Source organism: Leptodactylus fuscus, chromosome 2 (genome assembly GCF_031893055.1).
Source record: "Leptodactylus fuscus isolate aLepFus1 chromosome 2, aLepFus1.hap2, whole genome shotgun sequence".
NCBI classification, from domain to species: Eukaryota; Metazoa; Chordata; class Amphibia; order Anura; family Leptodactylidae; genus Leptodactylus; species Leptodactylus fuscus.
In genome coordinates, this window is record NC_134266.1 from 151586751 (window position 1) to 151608991 (window position 22241).

General features: G+C 40.9%; 1 protein-coding gene across 2 annotated transcripts in view; it reads left to right on the forward strand.

Moving 5' to 3' along the window:
* The window catches only part of CALN1 (calneuron 1), a 262637-nt gene that overhangs the window by 104867 nt on the left and 135529 nt on the right, over positions 1-22241 (forward strand). For both annotated transcript variants that reach the window (XM_075264939.1, XM_075264940.1), the window contains exon 3: positions 16109-16252. In XM_075264939.1, coding sequence (XP_075121040.1) covers positions 16109-16252 — 144 coding nt within the window. The remainder of the gene's footprint in view (positions 1-16108; positions 16253-22241) is intronic.

Sequence of the window (22241 nt, forward strand, 5' to 3'; positions counted from 1 at the left end):
ATATTCTTTAGATTCTCTTCTGAACTGACTGCAAAGATAAATGACAAAGTAGAATACTGTATCTTTAGTAGTTCATTGCCCTATTCCTCATAGGCTGTGAAATAGGTTTTTTTTTTATTTTCAGAGAAGTAAAATTTTAGTTTAAATGTAAAATGTAATTTGTAACCCATTCTATTATATTATCCTGAAAATAATAAAGCGATAATTAATGGTATGTAGTTTATTTTATTACTTCATAATGAGATTTTATATTGTATAGTCCTGTCATGCGTGGTCTTTTAATATATAGCAGTGATTATACATTTAGGAAATTGAAACAATTTGTCTTTTTTCTTGTGAATAAGCCCTTCCACTGAAAACTAAATCACCTTAAGGCTAAGGCTCCATGTTGCAGAAACACAGGGGTTTTTTTTTCTGAAGATTTTGTTACATTTTTTGAAGTCAAAGCCAGGAGTGGATTAAACAGAAGGTAGAACTATAAGGACTTCCTATATATTTACATTCCTGTTGTAGCCATTCTTGGCTTTGGCTCAAAAAACCGCAACAAAATCTACAACAAAAAAGCGACATTGACACAATGTGATGCTTTAACCTAAAGATGAAAGGATTCTGTATGTTGGCTTTTGCTTCTACAAATAAAAATAAAATAACCTTGCAAATATTGATATCCTGGGGTTGTATAAAGCTCATATTCAGAACTTGTTTCTCTACGGTGACAGACAAAACTTGTGTAATCTGATCCTACAGTCAAACCATCATCTATCTGTCCCCTATCTGTCCCCTACTTCTTATATCAGCAAGGATAAGAGAACAGATGGAAGAGAGCATGACTGCAGAATATACAGGGTGTTTCATTTTAAATGCATTAGGACAATAAGAATTTTTATTTGTGAACGTGCACATAGCTTTTATACTCATACAGATTTAGTTATTTATGTCAACTTTGTGTGTGGAACAAACTCCTACTTACCCCACAAGGCCACTTGAATGATTTTCATGAATTTTATTGATACCTGCCTTTTTGTATTAATTGAGTTCTTGTTTGACATATTAGGTTGTATTCACACTGCATTTGCATATTTTGGTGTGTCTTTAATAGTTCAAGAAATGGTGAAACCGTACAAAAATAAAAAAACTGAACATATTTAATGTAAAGGAGAACATGATCTTTGATGAACAGAATGTCTATAGCTAAGATATAAACAAGGAACATGGGAAGATTATGCAAATCTGTCTCCCAAGATGTAAACAGGGAGACAGTGCCTCTGTTATGCTGCCCTCTATGGGAAGCACCCTGAACAACATGCCCGACTTCCCAGAAGCCTTTGCTGCATGATGCGAGGTTATAACCAAATCAATTTCTCAGCTACGGACGGCACCATTTCTGTCTCTTTGGACTTCATCAGCGCAGCATAGAGAGAATTGATTTGGTTTAAGTGAGAGGCTGAAAGACCAGATTGTGGGGATAACGTCTTTCCTTAGGGAGAGACCACCTTCTCAGGTGTGTGGAGACTTATACAGCCATAGTTGCTCCACTGGTCTTTCAGCCTCTGAAAATCCTAAATATCATCCATATGGTGAAGAAGGGAGAAGTTTTGTCAGCTTTGATTATTGTTAGTATGTGATTCAGGCTAGGTTCATCCGTAGAAGACTCCGCTACAGATTCTGCCAAAAATTGGTGGAGAGAAAAGTCCTGCATGGAGGACTTTCCTCTCTGCTAATTTTAGTATAAAAATGGTAGAAACATGTTCTCTCAGCTGCTGCTGCCAAAAAAGGCTGAATAGACTTTAAAATATAAACAAGAGACCCAGAATCAGGGACAGTAGTGCAATGTCTGGGAGTTATGCAGTATTAAGAAAGGACATTATCTAGGTGGATTACCTTCTTCTATAGAATATGGATTTTTTGCGTTTTTCAGTGCGGAGATGAGATCTGGTATCCATTTAGATGATACACTCTTTACCAGTATACTTAATGTCAACCAGGGAAGAACACTATAGTAAGGTGTTTTGTTCTAGAGGGAGCTTCTACTGAGAAGGACAGGTAGATATAGTGTTAAAAATCTTAAAGAAACATTTCTGTTCTAGGTGTTTACATAAATGGTGTCTGCGAGGAATTAGCCTTTGCCCTGCTACTGGAGAATCCTCAATGTTTGGCTGGAGGATACACCAGTTTTTGTCTTGGAGCTGCTAATAAAAACATATCCCTTTGGTACTGCCGAATGACCTTTTATTAAAAAGAAGGCATTTGCTTTATTAATTCATGAGTATGTTTTTCTAATGTTGTTGGGTAATATATTTATTTATTTTGCACCAACATATTCTGCAGCTCTTTTAGAGACCACTTTGGAGTTTGTGACGCTAACCCCTGAACCACCATGCTCATGCAACATATAGAAACAACTGTGAGACCATGCAGTGAATAGCTACAATGATTCCACTAGAGCAGTGTCTGCCTGTTGCATAGTAGCTCATAGACATTGGCCCAAGTGGGGGTCCCTCGTATATGATGTTCATATGCCTTAACAGGGCATTTAGTGGAGGGCTGTCCTGAGGAGTAACCTATAGAAAGTACTTTTGTGAACCTTCATGTAGGTCTCCCAACAACTCTGTAACGCCAGGGACCCATGGTTCAGAAACACCGCGATTTGCCCGCGTTGGAAACGCTGCAGGAAAATACAGTAACTGCAAAGTGGATGGGATTCATGTGATTCCCATGCTCACTTTGTGGTTAAAACCACAGTGCAGACACTCTGTGATTTCCAAAACTGGTGCGGTTTTGAAAATCGCAGCATGTCAATTATATCTACGGAAACGCCGGCAGCTTTCCCATAGATATAATGCTAAAACTCTGAACTTTCTGTTCAAAGCGCTGTGGGAAGAACGGCGATGTATTCCCACCGTGGTTGTTCCCACAGCGCTTTAGCATGGTGTTTCTGGGCCGTGGGGATGAACCTAATACTATCACAGCAGAAAATAAAGGAGAAATAAGAAAGATTGAAATGGTAGAGGAAAATGATGCTCCATTGAAAATGCGTCACATGATGTAGAGCACATATTATAGAACATTGCCATTTGAGAAACTATACCGAGAGGATGACTTCTAAATGATGTATGTATAATAAATTCTGGAATATTTTAATTCATTTTAAAACTTGCATATGGGCGGTGTGGTAGCTCAATGGCTTGCACTGTTACCTTGCAGCGTTGGAGTCCTATGTTCAAATCCAGACAAGGGCAGTATGGGCAAGAAGTTTGCATGTTCTTCCTTCTCCCTGTGTTTGTATGAGTTTCCTACACCCATTAAAGACATACTGATAGGGTATTAGGATTGTGTGTCCTACTTGGGACAGTGTTGACAGTGTCTCTTTAAAGTGCTGCTATATAAGTAAATAACATGTAGTCCATCCATGTATGATACATACGTGATCTTCCTATGATATTTAGTGAATTATTGTATTTTTTTCCCATCATAGTGCATTTTCTTTGTATGTAAAAGAAGCACTATACAGATACCCTGATAAAGAGTGGGATGTTCGTCAATACATAAACGTAAATACGCAGTTTACTGAAGGATTTTCAGGACTTCCAATTTTTAAAGGAAACAATTCTAGTAATAGGGACATTTTTAGACAATAATTGTTTTATATAATATCTGAATATATAAGAATTTTCAAGCTTACTCTTTCCAGGGCTATAGAGGACACTATTATATCCTATCATTCCAGAATGTGTAATTCTGATTTACTAAGTGTTATTTATCTAAGCTGACAAGAATATTTTTACAGTTGATTACAATGACCTTTCTGTATTGCTCTTGCATAGTTAGTATTTTTACGGCAAAACCGTATAAATGTGTCATTAAAAAAAGCTGACTAGATTCTGAGATAAGCTGCTTTCATTCATTTTCTATGATTGCTGATAACATCTGGGAGCCCAACAGACAGGTTTAATAGAATATTTCTGATTTAAAAAATATGATTTAATACCGTATAGACGTGTATTATGTACTTTATAGAGATGTACTTTATGAATGTGTCATGCATAATTTTGTAATCTGAGCCCTTCCTTATAAAGGGGAGTTTTATTACAGCTGATTCAGATATAGATTATAAAATATGCTTCTTAATTCAAAGGCAGCATATTATTGGGACAGGTCAAATGTTAGATCAAAAAGTATATATAAAGTAAATATAATACTTCTTGGTTACTGTCAGCAAAAAGAGACTACAACAAAGTAATAAATATAAATCTGCTGTATTTATGAACTTGTGTTCCCCCATCTACTCCCAAGACCATAACAATTATTGGTGGAAGAGGTGTAACATGAAGTTTCTGGGCCCCAGTGCAAAATCTGTAATGGGACCCATTAGGTTAGGATAGGAAGAGGAAAGTATTTAAGGCACATGTGGGGCACCATGCAGGTCTCCTCACGAGGCCCCTTCACACGGCGTAAGCGCTCGGCTCATTCCGAGCCGTACACGCGAGCGCTTCTAAACACTTCCCATTCACTTCAATACGCCGGCTTTACGAGCGCACCCATTGAAGTGAATGGGAAGTTTTTAGAAGCGCTCACGTGTATGGCTCGGAATGAGCCGAGCGCTTTCGCCGTGTGAAGGGGCCCACTAGAGTTCCAGTCTGAAATTCTAGAAAGTGGATGTCTTGTAGTGGAGGTATGGGAAGTATTCAACTGGTGAGTGGCAGCCCCTTTTTACTTATTGTAAAGAGAGTAATGATAGGCTTTTTTTGTATTATTGGCTTTGGGTGCTCAATTTCTACGCTAATTTCCCTGGTGAGTCACAACCACTTGTCATGAAATGCATTGGAATGAGAATATTAGAGCAGTGACATTTTTCTGAGGGCCAGTGTTTCTTCAGGACTGCCCTTGTAAGGTCAGGAGTTATTATGGGAAGTGAAGGGATATAATAAGGGTGATAATAGGTGATATGCAATCATCCAATACAGGAATTGACTCAGTAACACTGACATCTGGTAAGATCTATCCATTTTATTAATATAATAGGGAATTTGGTGGGGAATAGTACGGCCACAGTGATTTAGAGATACAGTATGGTTGTTTTTAGTCACTTACTCTGCATCTATCATATGGGAAGGCTATATGGCAGCAATTGCACACTGACTTTTGTACACTGCTTTATCTTCATAATTAAAAGTTACATTTTATGTCTTTAGAAATATTTCCACCATAGCTGATTTTTTTACACAATAGCCATAAATAGTTAGGGGTGTGGAATCAGAGGGTGGTAGGGTCTTCATCACCAAAGCAGACCCTTAGCTGTCCACAGTTTACTTTGTAATGTTCAGTATCAATTATTTTTTATTGCTTGACCTAATATTCCATTGGACCTGTTCCTATTATATGCAGATGGAACATTCTGCTGATAAATCTAATTTATTGGTGGTTTATCTTCAATGTTTCACAGACATCATAGTTAGGTCTCATGCATGTGGTTGAATTGATCTGTGGTATTTGAAGCTCTAATATTCTGCCCATAGTCTGCTTAGAGTCCATGCTGTACCATTGTGTGTTTCCAGTTTTACAGGATTTTGTTATCCCTTTAATATCCGTGTGACATATAGCAATATTGCTTAGATATATTCTACTAGGGTTTCTTAAAGGGGTTTTCCAGACAGAGTTTTTTTTTTTTTATAAAGGTGTGTGAGAGGTAGTGATGGGTTAATAAATACACCCATATATCTTTAACAGTTATTGGAATGATTTCTGAGCATCTCTAGTTGCTGCTGCATCCTCTGTTTGTTTACAAGCTGTAATTTCCTGTGTAGCTGCTGCCATAACTGCCTCTCACTCAGCCCCCTCCTCCTACCTCACTCCATTACAAAACCCTCCGTGTCACTAGCCTAACTCCTCCCGCCCTCACTGACTAGCAATCCCGCCCATTACTAGCCCCTCCCACCCTGCCCTGACTCTCTTTAGCCTAGTGATCCTGCCCATTACTAGGCCCTTCCACTCTCCACATCTTCCTGGCTAAGCTATTCTGTCCACTGCTAGAAGACAGGAAGAGGAGAGCAGCCGTTCCCCGGTCACAGGAAGGTTTGGTAAGTATTGCAGGGGATAGGAGAGGGGGAAGAGGTGATGGTGGTATTCCGTTTCAGAAGCAGTGAGACGCAACATCACTGGATTATTAGAAAGTGTCCCTGGAGAGGTCACATGACTGCTACACATGATATGATAATTATTAGAGATGAGCGAACACTAAAATGTTTGAGGTTCGAAATCCGATTCGAACAGCCGCACACTGTTCGACTGTTCGAACGGGTTTCGAACCCCATTATAGTCTATGGGGGGGAAATGCTCATTTCAGGGGTAGGCAATATTCGATAAAATTATACTTACCAAGTCCATGAGTGAGGGTCAGGCTGGATTCTTCTCCCTGCGCACCGTCCCCGCGTCCTCTTCCGGCCTTGAATTCACTCTGCTAGGCATCGGGCCTAGGCAGAGCCGACTGCGCATGCCCGCGCTACAAGAAAATGGCCGCTTACAGTGTAAGCGGCCATTTTCTTGTAGCGCGGACATGCGCAGTCGGCTCTGCCCGGCCCGATGCCTAAGCAGAGTGAATACAGAGGCGGAAGAGGACGTAGAGACGCTGCGCAGGCAGAAGTCTTCTAAAGGTAAGAGAAGAACTAGCGTTGATTGGCAATGTATAGCATTCTGCCAATCAACGCTGGCTCTGCATCGAATCTTAACTTCGAACAGCTAGTAGTATTCGATCGAGTACGAGTATTTCAAATACCGTAGTATTCGATCGAACACCTAATCAATCAAATACTACTTGCTCATCTCTAATAATTATACTTTTTTTTTTAATGAAAGTAAATTAGAAGTTAGGTGGGGGGAGGGAGTTTAGCTTAGGAGATAATTATCAGTTTATCCTAGACAACCCCTTTAATTTTGGTCTGTAGGTGTCCCACATGCTCCCAACTGCTTCCAATTTCCTGGTACATTACTTTGCAGTGTGCAGGAGAATCTGTATTATACCAAACAGCCAAAACTGACAGGGAAACATAAACAGGAGTAATCCATTGAGCTAGGTATTTATTATGTACCACAGCATGTATTCTTAAGGCAAGGTAGGTTATGGCAAAGCTGAGATTCTGTAGGTAAATAATTGTATAGATTTGTTTTTCATTCATATTTAGAAGGAATTTTTTATTTTTTAGAATTTCAGCACCATCACTTGGTTGTATACAAAGGTTTAGTCACAGTTATTTTGCTCTGTTAATTGCTACCAGATTTTCTAGTGTGCTCATTCTGCAATGTTCCCAATTTATTTCAATGTAAAGCAATTACATGCAAATCGCTAGACAAGTAATTAGTATGTTGTAATTGGACATTTCAGACATTCTACTATGAACTGTACTACCTAAAAGCCTTGATCATTATTCTTCTGTTGTCAAGTTTCCCTTGCTAAGGAATAAAGTTAGAATTTACTGCAAAAAACTGTAAACTAGCCAACAATGTCGGTATATCTATAAAGAAGATGGGGTGGGTTAAGTGATGTTGTACCTTGAAGTTGAGGGACAGTACTGGATTATGCACTGCTTTGACAATCTGAGGTCAATGCTACTGTCTCTGCAGAAGAAAATGGTTAATTTTGTAGAAAATATTAGTTTCTTCAATGGTCTCCTACATCTAAATTACTATCTATGGATTGCTGCTAGGATGTGTATGACCGCCAATAAGGCTCTGGAGCAGGAAAACGGGTTACCATAGTAGGTAGTGGGGCTACTTTGGCCATGAAAATAATAGCAAGCTAAAGATTTAGAAGGGCTAAACTGGAAGCCTTTATATAATAAAATAAAGTTCACTTTTAATAACAGTATAACTCCAAGAGCCCCATAATCAGTGGCGTAACTACTGGAGTAGCAGGGGTAGCGGCTGCCTCAGGGCCTAGAACATTAGGGGCCCGGCGACAGCTGCTACCGCTGCGTTTTATTTCTTAATAGGCCGTTACCGACTGGAGTTACTTCAGCCAGTAACGAGCCCTATTTATTTACTGATCCTGGCAGTGGTTGGGATCGGTAAGTGGCGCTGCTTGCCCCACAAACACTATTATTATACTAGGGGGTCTTTTCAGACACCCGAGTATAATGATCAGAGGCCCAGGGGAGGTAAGAGAACATAAAAAACAATGTTATTTACCTTTGCACGCTCCATGACATCCCGGACGTCATTGAAGATGGCTGACACCACCGGGGAGTGCAACGGAGCCAGGGATAGGTGACAGTGTTTTTTATGTTGGTTTCCCCCCGTCCCCAGCCGGTCTCCAATTATTATACTCTGGGGCCTGAAAAGACCCCAAAGTATAATAATTGTTCATGGCTGTTCACAATGGGGCAAAATACTGTGTATAGGGGCCACTATGGGGCGTAATATTAAGTGCAGGGGTCACTATGGGGGTGTAATAGTGTGTGCAGGGGTCACTATGGGGTGTAATAGTGTGTGTAAGGGCTACTATGGGGCATAATAGAGCACGCAGAAATGAAAGGGGGGGGGTCAGTCAGGGCCTTCAGCGTCAGTCAAGAGGGCGAGGGGCCCATGTGGAAAAAAAAAACAAAACTATATAGCAATGGAAGGCCTTTGATGTCAATGCGTTTATTTCAGTTTTTGTTTTCCATGTGCCAGCACTTACATAACCAATATTCCTTGTAGATAATAGTTAAGAAGCGTTTAATTCTTATTTGCATGTTTTTATGTGTGCCGTAATAATGCATTTCTAGCATTAGAAAGTGCACTAAAGAAAGTTAAAGTTTATTTTCATAGTAAAAAAGGATAGCGCTGTGGTTAATTGACAAAAACATTTCCAACATTCTAGGCCTGGAAATATTGTGTACCTTAGAGATATAAATTATCTGCTACAGTACAAAGATAAAAGATATTCTTTAGCTATTCAATAGGCTAAGGCAGTTGACAGTACAAATATATTGCAACGGATAAGCGTTAAAAATTTATCTGACTTGAATATTGATGGAAAGAAAGCCCATGGCATGAATTTAAATACAGTTCTCCCAGAAAAGCGAGCTCCTATTCTGAAGCTGCATTCAGATAACAGAATCAACACACCTTTTCAATAGGAAAAGTAGATTACAGTGAAGGATGATTTGTCATTACTATGTCCAAGATGCTGTCTATGCAAAAAGTATTACTAAATTAGAAGAAATATATATGCGGATATATCTGCGAACTCTATATACAATAAGTCAAGTAAACAAGTCTTAAGACTTTACTTGCCTTCTGTATAAATTTTCTTTCGATAGCATTCTCTCGGCTGGAATTGTAAAGTTTGAATATGTCAGAAAAATTGAATTTTTCGACTTTGCAACCATGTAATTGTTTGTTTTGTGTTAAATTCTGTTTTTATGAAGTTTAAATATCGTACACCTACAAAGTCTATAAAGCATTATTGCTTATAATTGTAAACATATCTTTAACAACAAGGAATTCAAGACTACAAAAATATCAGAAGAAACACATATAACAATTTGGTTAACAATAAGTAACAATACAAATATCGGGGTGGATGTCAAAGTAATGAAGGTGAGTGATGTAGTTTTTCGATACTGGTCTACGAGGAGTATGGCAGCTAGCAAAATTCGGTACATGGGGAAAAAATTGATCAAGTTATGGCGGAGTGAGGTCAGGTGATCGGCTCATCTCCGGAGTAGCCGAGCTGAGTGCACGGACAGCACTGCTACATCTCCGGTGTAGCAGTGCTGGCCATGCACTCAGCTTGGCTGTATCTTAGGAGTAGCCGAGCTGAGCACACAGCCAGCTCTGCTTCATCTCCGGTGTAGCAGTGCTGGCTGTGCACTCAGATCGGCTCATCTCCGGTGTAGCAGTGCTGGCCATGCGCTCAGCTCGGATGCATCTCCGGAGTAGTTGCACTGAGCTCACTGCCAGCACTGCTACATCTCGGCATAGGAATGCATTGACCAGCGTTGATTGGCCGAATGCCATACAGAGCCTCAAAGAGCTGTGTGAGTAACATTCCCACCTAAATAAAGGTAATCCCTTGCTAACCCTGCCTGTACATCTCTCCCTGTCTCACAATCACATAGTTCACAGACTCATATAAACCGGATATTAAATCCACTGTTCGTATAAATTGGAGGTCACCTGAACTAGCCAGCCAATTACTTTTTCTGATTTTTTTTCAATACAGATGTAGAAGCAAATACAAATGGATAGACAGATAGAAAGATAGATAGACAGATAGATAGACATTGATATTCTGTATAGATCTACACATATCTATTCATATACATCATTCATATACATCTATTCATATACATCATATACATCATATACATATACATCTACACATCTACACATATCTATTCATATACATCATTCATATACATCTATTCATATACATCATATACATCATATACATATACATCTACACATCTACACATATCTATTCATATACATCATTCATATACATCTATTCATATACATCTATTCACACACATATACAACATATACACACCCTTATCTACAGACATATAAGACTCACACAGTATATAAGACACATCATTTTAACACATATACACATCTATACATATTTTACCCAAAAATATACTTACATTTGGCAGAATTGCTGGGTGCCCAGGACATGGAGGAAATTGTGCATCTCTGTCTGGCAGTGAAGAGAGGAGCTACATCGCACCGAACTTCTCCTCTCACACTCTGATGCTGAGGAGGCGGAGGGTCGGCACAGGAAGCTGCTGTATGCAGGGAAACTTTTACAAAAAGTGATCTACAACCCCTGCATCTGCCAGTGATTTATCTGCTGCCAATCCAGTCCTTATGGTAGGGAAAATATGGGGCCCCTGAGGGTGTGGGGACCCTGGGCAATTGCCCTGGGGCCCGTTACTGGCTGGAGTAACTCCAGCCAGCAACGGCCTATTAAGGAATAAAAAAAAAAAACAGTGGTAGCGGCTGTCGCCGGGCCCCACTAATGTCCCAGGTCCTGTGGCACCACTACCCCGGTAGTTACGCCACTGTGTATGGTTCTGTCCTGTAACCCTGAGTCCAGTGAGACAATATTGCTCCTGTTTTGTTTGTGTGGCTTGAAGTAAGCCATACATATAGTTAGGTTATCCGTTCTGTTTAGGGTGGGTTCACATCTGCGCCCGGTCTCCGATTTAGCCAATATGGCCGGTTTCTGTCTTCTGTCCCACAAAACTGGACAGGAGATGGAAACCCGATGGTCAGTTTTCAAACCCATTCACTTCAATAGGTTTGCAAAGTGACCGCCCATGTGTGTCTTCTGCTCATCTGCGGAAAAACTGTTTTTATTTTAAGTTGGACACAAAGGCGGACATGCAGGGCTTTGTGTCTGGTTAAAAATAATTGTTTCTCCGCAGACAGGCAGAAGACACACATGGGCGGACACTTTGCAATCCCATTCATGTTTCCATCCCCTGTCCAGTTTTGCCGGATTGGCTACACCGGAGACCAGGTGCAGATGTGAACCTGCCCTTAGCTAGTGGCTCAGATGAGCAGGTATTTATTTTGTTTTTGCCTGAAGTTAAGGTTGTATTTTGTTTTATTTATTTGGTGCCTGAAGTCAAGGTTTACTTATTTTATCAGTTTTTTTTTTTTTTTTATAAAAAAAACTGTTTGCTGCACGTTTTGTGTCCCTGTCTTGACTGTTTGGGTCCGCACCACTGCTTCTACTGAGTTACATTCCCCACAGCTGCAATTATTTCATAACTAGTACTGTACTGTATGTTATATTGAATGTAATTGTATCATTATGTGACTGACGGCTGGTAATGTTTGATGGTTGTAACTTGGTTTCAAGTATTATTGCAGCCAATTAACCATTCTATTCTCACACAGTATCAGCATGATGGAATGAGCACTGAATGTTAGATGTGTTGAGGTTTCCTGTTCAGTGATCAGTGATCCAGTTATGAATCTAAATGAGAACAAGCATACACAACCAACTGTATACTCCTAGAGACGAAGTATGGGACAAGCCCGAGTGAGCAGGTTTCAGTGGTGTTCTCTCTAAATCAGAACCACTGGCTGTAAACTGTTTCCAGGAATCATAGTTGAGAACAGACAACCAATACTACAATTTACAGAATCATGCCAATAAGGATCATTTTAAGGAGACCCAGACAGGTCTCTTTTGGTAAAAAGGTACAAGAGCTTAAATTTACACACCATACAATATAAAGATTTTTATAGAATTAGATGACATACTTTATTTTTATTACTTGATGTAAGGGAATTGCTAGAGCAGCAATTTCCCAGTAGCTGCTGATGAACCCTGGGGGGAGGGGCACAAGAGACAGTGAGCCCTGAGCTGAAACCCCCCGCTGTCCCTTCCTGCTTGCCAGTCCTATCTTAAGCAATAGGGGGCAACTGGTCGACGGGCCCTTCCTATATAAGTGACAACACTGAACGAAGACAATACAAACAACAACAAAGAGAGGTCAGCTAGCCAAGGGTCCAGTAACAGTTTAGCAATGTAGTACAGAATCAAAATCCAAAAGAATAGTCACAAGGGTAAGCCATAGGTCAGTAATACAACAGTAGCAGACAGAGAACGTTAGCAGGGACAAAGTCTAAGGACAGAGTCTCAATAGCCAGCGAGTCTGTGTGAGCGGATGGGCTGTTTATAGAAAGCCCAGGACCAGCCCCAGACCTGATTGGAAGACAGGCTGACAATCACAAAGGCAAGGTTGAAATTAACCATTAGAGGCGCAGAGAGAATCAAAGTGCAGGAGACGGGTGTGGTGAAAATTCAATTACTGAGATAGAACAGTGTTCACACAGTGCAACAAAAAACACTAATCAACAAATCAGACTGAACATACCTCCTGCGCCACAGCATGCATGCGAAGGGTGGCGCAGAGACCCGAACAGGCAGAGATGTTACACTCGATCACTATGTCTTCAATGTATCAAAGAATATAACGCCCTGTCTTGAGTGTGTGATAGTTTCAGCTGTTCCTCATATCTCTGATATAGATGAAGAAGTAACACCAGATTGCTTATACTAACTGGTCTGGGCCTGAAACACGTTTTAGAAATTACACTAATAAAGGATTTCATGAACTTCAACTTACACATCACGTCCAATAAATTAATGGTCAGTGCCCTGGAAGAGGTGTCTATTGATCACACTAAGTTCAGACTATAAGACCGGAGAGAGATAACAAACAAGCATGATTAATTGGGTAAGAAGAAGTACAATTTAGTGTAGTAAAGGGGTTTTCCTGTATCACAATAACCATGGTCTAACCTTAGGATGGACCAGATCAGATTTTGGGGGTCCACTTCTTGGTACTCCTGCTGATTGGTTGCTTCATAGTGTTGCCTTGTTTGAGTGAAGACTACAGTCTCTTCACTGTTTATATAGGGACTGGTAATGGCAGGCTGCCATCTTAGTAGTTGGTATGCAGAGTACTATAGCTGTGTCATATTAACTGAATTATACAAATCTGTAATGTTCTATACTACCACTGACAAGTCAATGATGTGCAAGTAAGTGATTCAGTGTAAGGCTTTTATCAGATCTTGTTTTAGCTGTGCACTGGGTTTACTATCAGGGGAACAGTATATATTAGAATGCCTGAAAACTGGATTCAAAGATATACTGCAACGGAACTCATTTAAATAAAACAGAGTACAAAGGGCTCCATTTGACCTGCTTTTTGTCTGTGGGGTAATTTATTGATCAGGACAGAAAAACAAAGTCGACTACACTATTGTGTTCAGCTCAAAAGATAAACAGCAATGGAAAGATTGAAAACAGAGTCCGCAGTTTAATTCAGCCTTATTAAAGCTTAAGATTGGTTTAAATTCAGAAATAGCTATGTCGACCACTATTATACAGGTAGGGAAGACAGAGAAGAAGGACTTTAGATGCTGGGCTTCCCCATAATGTCTTGCGTGCAACGGTCCCTCTAGCTCAGCCAATCATAATGGACTGCTGGTGTGAGTCACTGATGACTCAATGGATGAATCAAAATCATAAGTGTTGCTCTCACTTTGAGATTACTAGTGCTGTCATGGCGGTAAATCTTGAAAGGGGTAGGATAAAGTCCTAAAAGGCTTAGTGTTGAATATAGTTTCAGTTTGGGCACTTTCAGTTTGGACCAATCGAACTGAACTGAATTTTGGGAAATTTGCTCATCTCTTATTACTATTACAGGTCCATACTCTAGATCAGATTTGTGCTAGATGCGTCTACAGCATTACTTAATATGGCCCATTCAAAGGTCTGATATTGTTGTATGACCGTCCCTCCAGAAGTTATGATACTTGTTTTTACTCAAAACAGACATACCTAAGAATGATCTGAAAAAATAGGTGCTGGTTATATCAGAAGGAAATGCTTATGAATTCAGTATTGTGTGTACCTCTCTAATATATCTGTCTCCTTGCAGACGTCACAGGACATGGGCTAGTCAAGGGGAGACAAATTCTTTAAACTGCTCTTCAGAAAGTGTTCTCCTGTCTCTTAAAGGAGTGTCTAAAGGGGACACTTGCAGACACAAGATAACCCTTTGTACATGCAACATAAATAAGCAAGTATATATTATATCCACTTGCCCCTAACCTCACACACACTTCACAATCCTAACTATTTGTACCTATTTGTGCAAAGAGACCTTTAAGAATAGCAATATATTAGACTGTTAAACTCCTCCCCAATTCCAACTTTATAGTGCGGGATATCCTTAAAGCTTATTATTAATACAAGACTGATCACATAACTAATAACTTGATGAGTGGAAATAGAAGATAGTGTAAAGCCTTTATTGTATAGCATTTGATTAATTGCAACATATTCTGAGGGATATACCCTCAAAATGGAGGAACCGGTTGCGCGCTTCTTTCGGTGGAATGAAATGCTGGTACGCTGATGTAACAACAATGTGATTTATTTAATATAAATAGCTTTGAATAAGCATTTGTATAGCATTTGAGTAAGGCTAGGTTCACACTAGCGTTCCATCTCCATTCGGGGATTCCTTTTTTCAGGTGGAAACCCGGCGGACCCCATTATATTCTATGGGATCAGCAGGTCTCCACGGGTAACCACTTTTTAAGTGGATAGGGTTTCCGTAGAAGCAACAAAATTGATTCAAAATTGATATGATTCTGGAGTGTTTTACTAGCATTGCTTTTATCAGCTTTGATGACCCATTTTCATATAAATTACCATTTTATTCATATACAAATGAGGGCAATAGTGTTTGGGGTCATGCCTTAGCTTTTTACTCAGCTTTTCCTGGGTTTTATTAGTGGGACAAAGTACTTTTCCCCTCATCTGCATATGAATAAAAAGCTATATATACGAAAATGAGGCTATAAATCTGAATAACAGAGGCATATTTGAAGATCATCTCTACAAGGTTCTGTGATTAGGTATATAATTGAGTTACTGTTAACAGACTGCCTTTTAAGGGAGTCTATCACCTCCCCGAGCCAATTCAAGTGTCACCAATATGTCACTGAGCACATTACAGTAACATTACAATGATAAAAATATGTATTTACCTATAGTCACTGAGCACATTATAGTAACACTACAATGATAAACATAATATGTATTTAGCTATGTCACTGTTGTAGATTTGGAGAAAAACAAGTTTGAAATCTAATGCAAATTGGGCAGTTGGTGCACTGTCAGTGGGGCCTCATCTGGAACACTACTCTTGCAACTCAGACCCCTGTCATCTCCAGCCTGCACCGCCCTATGCAGTAGAACTACATCAAATTCTTCATTTGCAAAATACTTTAAAGTTGTTTTTCTCCAACCCTACTATAGTGACATACATAACAAAGATGTGTTGTTTATTACTGTAATGTGCTCTGTAATGCAGTAGTATTTGAGTATACTTTAGGGTGGTGGTAGATTCACTTTAAGTTTGTGTCTCTATTGTAATGAACTATCATGTTTCTATTTTTTAACACCAAATCTATCTATCTATCTATCTATCTATCTATCTATCTATCTATCTATCTATCTATCTCCATCTGTCACCTCATGATGTAGGGTAAATGAACATGTGGTCAATATTTCTAATCTTTCTTACAACAGAAATCCGGGAAGCCTTTCGGGTACTGGATCGAGATGGGAATGGTTTTATTTCAAAACAAGAACTTGGCATGGCAATGCGATCATTGGGGTACATGCCCAGCGAGGTTGAGTTGGCTATCATTATGCAACGCCTTGATATGGATGGTAAGCATCATTTTTAACCAATAATTTCAAAATATTAGCTAAAAATGTCTACATTTTCTTGTAATGTTAGCTGCTTGAGTTGTACTAGGTTTGTTTTTATCACTGCAGGTTACTTCAGAAACTTTTTTTCTAGGCCTTTCTACCATTGAATACCAATGTCAGCTCACATTTACACTCATATCTTTACACTTTAACAACATGTTTTGCTTTAATATTATTTGGTTTTTAGTAATTTCCTGACAGATTGTCATGTCACTCAACCAGGTCCTGCTTATGTCATGTTTGCTGTTCATATCCAGGTGTGTATATAGCAGGAAAGTTTCATCATAAACTGAAAACTGAACTAGTAGCTTGGACATACGCAATTTCATGGCATAAAGTTACATTTGTGGGCCACTGCCTCCAATTGCATAAGAATAACCACAGTATTTCTTTTTTGGCAATATGCTCTTGGCCTGTCCATTATACTACTGTATAGAATAGCAATCCCTAACAAGGGTGTAGTGGAAACCCATCAAGAGGGCACAATACTCTGCTTGGGAAGATGGCTACACACCTTCATGCAACATGATCTGCATCCTTAGTAGGATGTAGTTTAGTGAAAATTATATGGTAGAGGTGCTCAAAAAAAAAAAAAAAAAATAAAAAAAAAAAAAATATATATATATATATATATATATATATATATATATATATATATATTTTTTTTTTTTTTCTCTTTCAGCACTAGTAAGCTCCAAGACTCCATTCCACTGCACCAATCAGTATGCTGATTCGGATGGTAGAGCATTATTTCTCAAAGGGACTATAGCCTCCATGACCTACACGTTTGCATCACTATACACCCCCAACAAGAATCAAACTTCTTGGTTGGTTGAAACCCTCCAGATGTACCACAAAACAAAAATATTCCACAGCCCAAGTCTCATAAGTTCATGTCGATCAAATCAATAGGAGACACTGTATAGTGCGCGGATACAACACCCTCCGGTCAAGGCAGACACAAGTTAAATCCAAAATAGTAAAAATCCAGCACAGAGGTCTCCAAATATGTAAAACTTAACTTTTCTTGAAAAAATGGGCATAAAATACAGCATTACCAGCGCAGGAAGTAAAAAACAAATTCACAGCATGATTAGATGATAGACTGACCTACATGTTGTAATAGCGGTTGCCTACACGTTTCAGAGCGTGAGCTCCTTAATCATGGCATTGACCAAAGCTATACCACACTCCAGACCCTGAGCTTATTCAAGGAAGGACATCTTATCCTAGGGGGGATCTCAACGTTGCTCTTGATCACCATTTGGACTCTTCTGCCAAGTCAGCGCTGCTCTCTCAAAGATCGATTGGAGCTATTTCTAGGGCCCTTCAGGACCTGCAACTAGTGGACTCTTGGAGAACACTTCACCCAAGTACTAAAGACTACACCTTTTATTCCCCCACGGGGAAAACCTCTCATCGCATAGATTACCTTTTTATCTCCAAGGATCTTCTCACCCTCTAGTCCAAGGAGAAAATAGGCTCATTTACTATTTCAGACCACGCGCCTGTATTCCTTACATTTGAGCTTAGACACATCCCGAAGGGTCAGTGGACGTGGCGCCTAAATGAATCGCTCCTGGACTCCCAAGAGAATCTTAATTTTCTGAGCAAACACCTGAAGGATTACTTTGTGACCAATGCCACTCCAGAAGTGAACTCACCCGTAGTCTAGGAAGCGCATAAAGCGTATATCAGGGGGGGCTGATCTCCTTGGCTTCAAAAATCAAAAAGAAACAGCAGAAAGCCTTAGACCATGCACAATATTGCTAGGCTGGATAGGTTGCACAAACGGTCCTAGGCAGACGCAATCCATTCTGAATTGAAGGCATTAAGGGAAAATCTTTTGGATATACTGAATAAGAGATCTGCAAAGTACCATCTCCACTATTATAAGATACTCTACGCTCACAGGAATAAAGGGGGTTGCATTATGTTGTCTCTTATCCACAAGGTGAAGTCCAAATCCTATATACCCTGCATCAAGACAAGAACTGGTGCTCTCACCAACTGCATGGCTGAAGTAGCTGACGAATTTGTGAAATTTTACACTGACTTATACAACCTCGATGGTAAGAACCCTCGCTCTTGCTCCCTGGACAGGACGCCCCTGACGGAGACCTTTCTCGCTAATCTGTCACTGTCAATAGTCTCTGAGGAAGACCCCAAAATCTTGCTAGACCCAATAACTCATCAGGAAATCAAAGACGTCATCAACAGCTTCCCAGCAGGGAAAAGCCCAGGCAGGGCCGGCGTCAGCACACGGCATAGTCGGGCAAGTGCCGGGGCCCACAGAGCCTCTGGGGCCCCCCGGCACTTGCCCGCCCCAGCACTTGCCTGCATAGCTCCCAAGAGTCCCGACAGTAGTCTGATACCGGGACTGTCTGAATAAATTTTATGAGATCATCATCCGGCTGTTATCCCCGGGTAAAAGTTTATACTACACTCCTGCAAGGACCTGCTGAAGACATCAGACATCACATGACAGGGAGGGGGCGTGTCTATGCTTGTAACACGATCCTTCACATGAAGAAGAATTATATCAGTGGAGGAAAATGGAGAAAGGACAGATGCCTGGTGTACTGTGAGAGGGCAGAGATGGGGGGGTGCAGGAAGTACTGTGTGAGGGGGGCTGCAAATTGAGGGATTACATGAAACTAGGGACAAATGAAGGGGGCACATTAAACTAGAGACTGATGAAGGGGGGGGACATAAAACTGGGGGCAGACATACAGGGGACATGAAACTGGGGGCAGATGGAGGGGGGACCATTAAACTGGTAGCAGATGAAGGAGGGTTATTAAACTGGTGGCAAATGGAGGGGGCGGGGACATTAACTAGGGGAAATTAAGAGGGACATTAAACTGGTGAAAGCTGGAGAAGGACATTAACAAATAAGGGTCAGTGGATGGATACATTAAGCTGGGGCAATTGGAAAGGGACAATTTAATCTCCTTCTCTAGTTGCCCAGAGCTTAATATCCCACTCCAGCTACCATTAATTTGTCCCCCTCCAACTACCCCATTGTTTAATGTCCCCCTCCAGCTGCCCCAGTTTAATGTCCCCCCCTTCGTATTTTCCCCCAGTTTAAATTGGGGCATGAGAAGAGGGACTTATTATTGTGGGGAAATTGAAGGGGAACATTATAATATGGGGGCATATAATGTTAGGGTGACTAAAGGAGCATTATACTGTGTGGGAGCACGAGGAAAAATGGATGAGAATAGGCAGAGTCACAGAAGTGGGCAGAGCTAAATTTGACGCGGCACGCATAGCGCACCGCACATTTTGTCCATCTTTCTGTTCCTTGAAAGTTGGGAGGTATGTTGCCTGTCCCAGCACAGAACGCAGGTGCGGACTCATTCATCGCTCTGGAGCGTCTTCGCCGGCCGGCTGCGTAGGTGACGCCGCGCTCCTGTGTGACGTCACTTGCTTCGTCTGGCCGCAGCGGCGCGCAGTGTCCCGACTCCTGCTGCCTACAAGCAAGGGTTTTTTGCTCCACAAGGGGGCCCACTGAGTCTCTGTCGCCAAGGGCCCATAAAAACCTAGAGCCGGCCCTGAGCCCAGGGCCCGATGGCTTTCCCTTCTTATATTACAAGTATTTTCAGTCGGAACTAGTCCCTCATCTGGCAAAAATGTTCAATGCGCTGCTTGTGGGCAGACACAAGAGGCCCACATTGCCCTAATCCCTAAAGATGGACGAGATGTCACATGTTGTGGGAACTATAGACCGATTTCGCTCCTCAATCTGGATCTGAAAATGTGGGCAAAGTTGCAGGTGATGAGAATGCGGAAACTGGTACAACCGGCTTTGTTTCAGGATGTGAGGGAAATGATAACACAGCGCATCTCCTCCCCTTGATATATAGAGCCAGAAAGAAGAACCTGCCACTTGTCCTACTAGGGATTGACGCCAAAAAGGCATTTGACAGGGTGACCTGGACTTACATGAAGGCAACATTATTGAAATTTGGATTTCCTCATCCCTTTGTTGAGGCTATTTTCTCCCTGTATTCCAGCCCCATGCCAGACTTAAAGTGAACGGAATGTTGTCCAATACGTTTCAGATAGCCAACGGGACCAGACAGGGCTGCCCGCTCTCACCCACTTTATTTATCCTCGTTTTGGAAACGCTACTACAAAGAGTGAGACAAATTACAAGGATAGAAGGCATGAAAGCTGGAACCCTTTCCACGTCTGTCGTTGCCTTTTCAGATGATGTCCTATTTCTCATTACCAATCCAAAGGAAGCTTTGCCGGCAATCACGGATATCCTGCTTGAGTATGGAGCCATCTCTGGGTATAAAGCGAACCTGGAAAAATTGGAGGTACTCAACATCTCTTTGCCCTCTTCCAGGGTCCTGTCGTTGAAGGAGAATTCTCCCTTCCAATGGGCGGATAGATCTATCAAATACCTGAGTATATAACTAACGCCCCGGATTGAAGATTTATATAAAATTTCCAACCGCTCTTGCGCTCCATGAAGAAAGACCTAGACTCATTTCAATCCCTCCCCCTCTCCTGGTTCAGGAGGGAGAACCTGATCCAAACGTATTTGATCCCTAAGGTCCATTACAAGTTGAATATGCTTCCAATTTTCTTAGCTAAGGAATTCTTCACCTCAATTCATAGCTCTTCATAAACTTCATCTGGCGCCATCTTCATCTTGGACTTGTACCAGCCTGCCTCGGAGATAGTCAAAAACAATACAACTCACTTTGGGCGGCCTTGAATTTGCTGAGCTTGAGGGATGTTTGGGATGAGGAAGCTGAAAAGTTGTTGCTCGACCCGACAAGGCTCCAATCCATCCCCTCCATATCCTTTCTTCACAGAAACCACTTTCACCATTTTCAAACTAAATTTAATGAGACGTATACTCTCAGGACTGGTCTGACACCGTTTAAGAAACTCTTCGTGTCGCCAATGGGACTGCTATGCAAGACTTCGACAATACTCCACCGCTTTATTTCCCCAAGACTGAAAACAAACCAGCCTATGTTATCAGCTGGGAGAAGGACCTTGGCATCTCTATCAAACAAGAAGACGTAACTGTGACACTAAAATACTCACAAGGCTTCTCAAGATGCATTAGGCTGAGAGAAAATCATTACAAGATCCTATCTCAGTGGTAAAGGACCCCAGAGTGGCTCAATCAGAGAGGTCTAAGAAATTATAACATGTGTTGGTGGTGTAAGGCCCAGGCTGGATCCTACTTGCACGTTTGGTGGACGTGCCCGATCATTGAAACCTTCTGGAAGGGAGTGGCAGAAAAATAAGACAGGTCGCAAATCCCTCCTTAATCTTAATACCGGAATCGCTATTTTTATTCTTGCCAAATGAGGAGTACTCCCCGACTAGAGATGTCTTAATCACATAGTGCATGTAAAAGAGCAAAAAAGTGGCACTACTGCAGCTGAGGCAGAACTGCTTTATAAGCGGGTTAAGGCAAAAACTGCATATGGGCTCAGAAAAAAGATCCCTGGTGGTGCTCACTATTATGAATACATCAACATTTGGCACATGAAAAAAATAGAAAAGAAAAATAGGGCACTCACCAGTCAACGGATCTAAAAACAGCAAAATTTTATTTCATCCTTAAAAAACAAGGTCAGCCATTTCGACCATCAGGACAGAGAAGATGGAATGATACAAAAAAGAAAAAAGCGACGATCGTTTCGTGCATCTAGCACTTCATCAGGCTAGATATTGTTGCTGTTCACATCTGGAGTCCATGGTTACCATATCGATCTGATGGTTCATGACCTTTTGGACATTTGACCCCTGAGATGAATCTTATGACAGAAGTAGATGCATGCCTACCCTGCCTATCTAATCTTCCTCTCCCTTTCCCGACTCCCCGCACCCTCTGTAATCCAAAGCTTTATGTTTATTGAATATGTTCGAGTTCATTATTTTACAGTTTAGTAAGATTTCTTGTGCTTGCAAT